A 6412-nucleotide genomic window follows, 5' to 3' on the forward strand; every position below is an offset into this window, starting at 1 on the left:
ACATTATATTACATTATATTATTACTGTGCTATACTAAACTATACTAAAGAAGAGAGAAAGAATACAGACAGAAGGCTAAAAAAATAATAATGAAAATTCATTACCCCTTCCAGAGTCCCAACACAGCTTGGCCCCAATTGGCCAATAAGTCAAAACAATTCACATGAAACCAATGAAACAATCACCTGTTGGATAAACAATCTCCAAACACAGCAGCACAACACAGGAGAAGCAAATGAGATAATTATTGTTTTCCTTTTTCTCCTCCTCCATAAAAGAATGCCAAACAATCAGTCATTTACATAAAGCGTGTGAGAAAGTTCGTTACAAGAACGTAAACATCAGAAGGCTTAAAAGAACTTAAAATGATAATAAATAAAATAAATAATAAATAGATAAATAATAAATGAATAAACAGGGCGACAGGGTCTTTGGGGGATCATCTGTAGGATCTTTGGGGGATCTGTGGGGTCTTTGGGGGCTCTGTGGGCTCTGGTTGCTTTAGGACATGAAATAAATCCATGTGGACACTGGAATCTCCAAAGTAAAAAAGAAAGAGGTTTAATTTCTAACTCCAACATCTATAGATTGCCAAAAGTGACTCTGGATTGGAGGGTGACAGAGCCAACTGTCCAAACCAACAGCCCATCAGATTTCTCCTCCTCTATAAAAGAATGCCAAACAATCAGTTTGATACCAGAATGTAAACATCAGAAGGCTTAGAAAAACTTGAAAAAACCAGGGTGCCAATCTCTGGCAGTCCCTGGTGCCTCTCCTTGCCCCCCTTGGCTGCTCTGTTTCCACAGCAGCTCCCCCGAGCCCCCAGGTCCCCGTGCTCAGCTCCTTGCACAAGAGCCGAGCTTGGCAGAGCTGGGCTGGCCTGGGGACGCTCCCAAAGCCCAGAACAGCACACAAAGGTTGTTTGCTCAGCAGCCAGGCTGCTCCCGGGGTCTGCTCCCAGCAGCCACACACCCTGCACACACAGCCAAACTCACTGCAAACCCAGGGGGTGTTTGGAGAAAATGGCATTTCACTTCGTTCTCCAAAGAGAGAGGGAGCAGAAAATCAAAGATAACTCAGGGATTTCTGTCTCTCGTGATAGGGCTCCTCCTCAGATTGAAAGCCTGGCGCTGCAGGTTCTGTGCCAGGAGTGGGGACCCATCTGCCATCTGCTGGGAGGGGCTGAGCTGCATTCCAGGCTGGGGGAGAGGAGGGTGAACCCCCAGCCGGGCCTGGCTGGTGATCACACATGGAGATCACACTGAATTTCATCCCAGGGTGATCACCAGATCAGTAGAGACCACACTCGGAATTTCATCCCAGGGTGATCACTGATGGGTTTGTGCTGGAGATCACACTGCGAGCTTCACCCCAGGGTGATCATACATGGGTTTGTGGTGATGGAGATCACACTCTGAGCTTCTTCATCCCAGGGTGATCACTGAGGGGTTTGTGCTCATGGAGATCCCACCTTCTTCATCCCAGGGTGATCACTGAGGGGTTTGTGATGATTGATGGAGATGAAACTGTGAACTTCTTCATCCCAAGGTGATCACCAGATCAGTTTGTGCTCACCGAGATCACACTGTGAACTTCTCCATCCCAGGGTGATCACTGATGGGTTTGTGGTGATGGAGATCACACTGTGAACTTCATCCCAGGTGATCACACATGGGTTTGTGCTCATGGAGATCACACCCTGAATTTCATGCCAGGGTGATCACTGAGGGGTTTGTGATGATTGATGGAGATGAAACTGTGAACTTCTTCATCCCAGGATGATCACTGATGGGTTCGTGCTCATGGAGATCACACCTTCTTCATCCCAGGGTGATCACCAGATCAGTTTGTGCTCACCGAGATCACACTGTGAACTTCTCCATCCCAGGGTGATCACTGATGGGTTTGTGGTGATGGAGATCACACTGTGAGCTTAATCCCAGGGTATTCACACATGGGTTTGTGCTCATGGAGATCACACTCTGAATTTCATCCCAGGATGATCACTGATGGGTTCGTGCTCATGGAGATCACACCTTCTTCATCCCAGGGTGATCACCAGATCAGTTTGTGCTCACAGAGAGCACACTGTGAACTTCTTCATCCCAGGGTGATCACAAATGGGTTTGTGCTGGTGGAGATCACTGTGAGCTTCACCCCAGGGTGATCAGTGATGGGTTTGTGCTCACAGAGATCACACTCTGAGCTTCATCCCAGGGTGATCAGAGATGGGTTTGTGCTGGTAGAGATCTGTCCTGGTTTGAAAAGGAAGTGAGTTTTTTGGGAGGTTGGTGGTCAAACACTCTGAACTTCATCCCAGGGTGATCACTGATGGGTTTGTGCTGATTGATGGAGATCACACTCTGACCTTCATCCCAGGGTGATGAACTCCATCTCAGCCCTGCCTGGCCCCTCTCTGCCTGCTTGGCAGCTGCTCTGCAGCCTGTGCTTGGCTGCAGCTCAGTGGCAGGAGAATTCCTGGCTGCTTGTCACTGTAAAGCACTCTGGGATCAATGGTGGTACATAAATGTGAGGCTCTGATGAGGCTCTAGGCTGTGCTGGAATAAGGGAGAAGATTTAAATGGACTTCTTCTCTCAGTAAGTTTTATTTAAAAAGGAGGGGTGTCAATTTGTCACTGTCTGAGTTTCCCCCACCCCTCCAGCTGATTTTGTGCACTGCAGAGAGGAAAATGGTTGGCTATCAATAACAGTGATCACCCAGCTCCCTGTGACTCAAAAACCAAACTGAACTTGGTGATCATCAGTGACTTTTGCAATCCCAGCTCCAAATGTTCTCATCCAAACAAGTCTGTGACCCTGAGCCTACAAGTCTGCGTTGCACAAGATGTTCAGAACTGCTGGGTGAGCTCTGGGCTGGCCCGGGAGGCGTTTATTCCAAACACAGCTTTGGGTGGGGGGAAGGAGCTGGGAGTGTTTCTGCTCTGGTTTTGTGCCAGTTTGGGGTTAAATCTGTCCATCACCCTTGGGAGCAACCCCAAACTTTGGGGCTCTGGGAATGAGCTGCTGTGGCTTTAACACAAACTGCTCGGTCAGTTCTTTTTCTAATTTCAGGCAGAAAGGAGCAGCCCTGGGCATGATTGATTACCTGGGTGACATTCATGACAGCTGGGGCAATAGGAGATATTTGCATACTTTGTGTACAATACCTACAACTTCTTTATTGTCAACAATCAAGGCCTCAACTCCTTCAAAAGCTGCCTCATTCTTAATTTCCAGCTGATGAGGTGAGCTGCTGTAATTGCACAGGCCTGTTGGAGCGAGTTCATGGCAGAACTTCCAGTTCTGTGTGTACAGATGGGGAGCAAAAAAAAAAAAAAAAAAAAAAACCAGAATTATGGATTTGATGGGGAGGAATTCATCCTCTGCTTCCCTGTGGGAGAGGAGCTGCTGACTCAGAGTGGTGAAGGTTACAAATGACAAGTGCTGGAGAGGAGGCAACAGGCACAATTAGGTTTGAACTATTGTGGTGCTTATGCAAAAATAATCAAATTTATTTTTAGCTCATGAATTCTGCTGGAAAAAAAATTTTTTTTTGAGGTGTCACCTTGGCAGCTTGATGCTGTAGTGATCACAGAAAGCTGGAAAAAATTGGGATATGGAGTTCTAGAAGGGTTAACTGAGACTGAGAAACTGTCAGGTCTGTCAGCCTAAAGTGATTCTATTTTTGGGCTGTCTAAAACAAATTCATAACACTAAAACCCTAATTATTCTACTCTTTTAATCCAAGCTGCTATTTCATTGTTTTGATTATCTGATATCATTCCACATCCATATTTACGACAGCCCTGAAGACTCCAGAGTCCAAAGCTTTTATTTCCTGGGCAGACACAACACAGGAATTCAAAACAAGACACACACACATACAAATATACACAACATACATTTAAACAGTGCAGAAGAGGTAGTACCATTAATTAAGAAATGGATAATGAGCAGTAAAAATACTGAGACGATTCATTGCACCCCTTTCAAGTATCACAGGAGCCTACAGACAGATTTATTCAGCATCAATCCAAATTTAAAAGTGCCCTCTGTTCCCTGATATGATTTTATCTGGAATTTTTTATTGGTGGCCTTCAGGTGAGTAGCTGAAGGGGACAGGACTTAATTCAGAAATTAAACACCACGGTTTGTTAACAACTCAGAAAATGAGCTTTGAAATCATTACCTACAGGAACCAGATTGTCTGTGCACCTCAGGATGGAAAATTGGGCATGAACACCAAATATTTAACTTTTGTTTTTCTTGCTTTCTCTAAAAAGACCCAATTTCATGACTGAGTTTTGGTTTGGAGAGGAGAAAAAAATACATATATATATATATATATATATATATATATATATATATGAAAGTGGATGGGTTTTATTGCTGCCCTGAAGAAAAACTCCAGTGCAGCCTTGAAATTTTAGTAAGAAACTGCAGAATTTAGGTTTGAATGGGGAGAAAAACCATGAACTTGATCTCTGTGGAGACAGAACCCTGTTTATTATTATTATTATTATTATTATTATTATTATTATTATTATTATGTTGCTGCCATTGGTCCTGGGTGGTTTAAACCACAATAATAAAACATGGGTTTATTAATAATAATAAAAACCCATGGTTTTATTCTACTTTCCTTATGACTCTCAGCCACCCTTATATGGGAACTTTAATAAGACACCCACATGAGTATCAAAATCCTCTTAAAATAGCCCAGAAAAGCAGAGTTTGGTGCTGAAACCCTGTAAGTATTGACAAATAAAGATGGAGATGCTCTAAGAGGCTTCCCAGTGCATATTTAGGAGCATCCTGAGGTGCAGAGAAGCTGCAAAGAGCAGGAGATCCCCGAGCCAGAGCAGAAAACTTTGAGTTCTGAGCTCTGCCAGACCTGGCTGATTATTCCTTCAATAAGGAATAATATTTATTATATTGTTTATAAAAATTATTTATAATAATTATTCCTGAACATTCTTTTGAACGGAGAGCAGCTGAGAGGTTTTGCTCTGTGAAAAGTGCTTTGGGGAAGAAGAAAAGAAGGATTATCAGAGCTGTAGAGGGTTAAGAATAAAAAGCAAAAAAGAGCTCAGTAAATGCACTTTGTGTTGGCTTTTCCAAGTGGATCTGCTCAGGCACAGCCCAGGCAAAGAGCAAGAAAAATTCCATTTTTTGGCTTTTTTTTTCCCAGATTTCCTGGTTTTTTTCCCTGCTGTTTAAGCTCTGATGAGCCACCAGGTGAAATGAAATAAATCCAAAGCAAACAGCCAGGCCACCAGTGCAGGGAAGATGCTGCAGGTGGAATTTATCTGATGAACTCCTCCTCAGAGGTGCAGGACGTGTCTTCTTCTGTGCTTTCCTCCAGAGCTGGCAGGTTGCCCCACAGCAATACATTCACACCTGGTGGGAAGGAGACAAAGGAAGGGGAAAAAAAAAAGAGATATTTTTGGATTGTGACCTTATTTTTAAGTCGCACAACTGTCTATTTTGAGAGAAAATAATCCCTGCAAAACCTGGGAAGTCATGTTCATGGTGAATCAATCTATTTTCTATCTTCCTTCAAAGTGATTTTGGGAGTGTTTTTGTTTATTTTCACCCCAATTCAGAGGATAAATATTTATATATTTATATAAATATATTGTTATATTGTATATATATTATAAATTATATAAAACTAAATAACAGAATTATATAAAATTAATGTTAAAATAATTATATAAATAATATTATAAAATAATATAGCATTACATATAATTATATAGTATAATATACATAACATATAATTGTATTAACATATAAGACATAACATATATTATTAAATATATAACATATATTATTAAAATATAACATTAATATATAATTATATAGCATAATATATATAACATATATAATTGTATTAACATATAAAACATATAACATATATTATTAAAAATATAACATATATAATTATATAACAATTATATTAAAATAATATAACAGAAATATTAGTTCTGTTAAGTTAACATGTTAAGAAGAAGAAAGTTTAAAGTTTTAGAGTTCAAGATACAGAGGAAATAAAAGTGAAAATAAAATAAAAGTGAAATTAAAAGGTAAACAACAAGCTTAGAATGTAGTACTGTAGGTTTGTGTGTTATAACATGATTAGCTAAGAAAACTTACACTGTGGCATAAGTCTATAAGACAAAATATTTATAAATTAAGTGAAAAACGTAAATAATTTTGTTAGCAGTGTGTTATTAGTTAATTAATCCTCCATTGTCTGAGAGAAAGGGAAGGTGTGCTCATCACCTCCATGGTGTGCAGGGAAGGGAATTTGTGCTCATCACCTCCCTGGTTTGAGAGGAAGGGAAGTTCTCCTCCTCTTCCTCCTCATCCAGAGGAGGCAACGAGGCTGGGGATGGGCTGGGGACA

General features: G+C 41.1%; 1 protein-coding gene across 1 annotated transcript in view; it reads right to left on the reverse strand.

Moving 5' to 3' along the window:
- Positions 1–3815: 3815 nt before the first annotated feature.
- The window catches only part of FAM72A (family with sequence similarity 72 member A), a 5059-nt gene continuing 2462 nt past the window's right edge, over positions 3816–6412 (reverse strand). Inside the window, exon 4 of the mRNA XM_005428126.2 lies at positions 3816–5401. Coding sequence (XP_005428183.1) covers positions 5307–5401 — 95 coding nt within the window. The 3' untranslated portion in view covers positions 3816–5306. The remainder of the gene's footprint in view (positions 5402–6412) is intronic.

This window comes from Geospiza fortis, unplaced genomic scaffold (genome assembly GCF_000277835.1).
Source record: "Geospiza fortis unplaced genomic scaffold, GeoFor_1.0 scaffold391, whole genome shotgun sequence".
NCBI lineage: Eukaryota > Metazoa > Chordata > Aves > Passeriformes > Thraupidae > Geospiza > Geospiza fortis.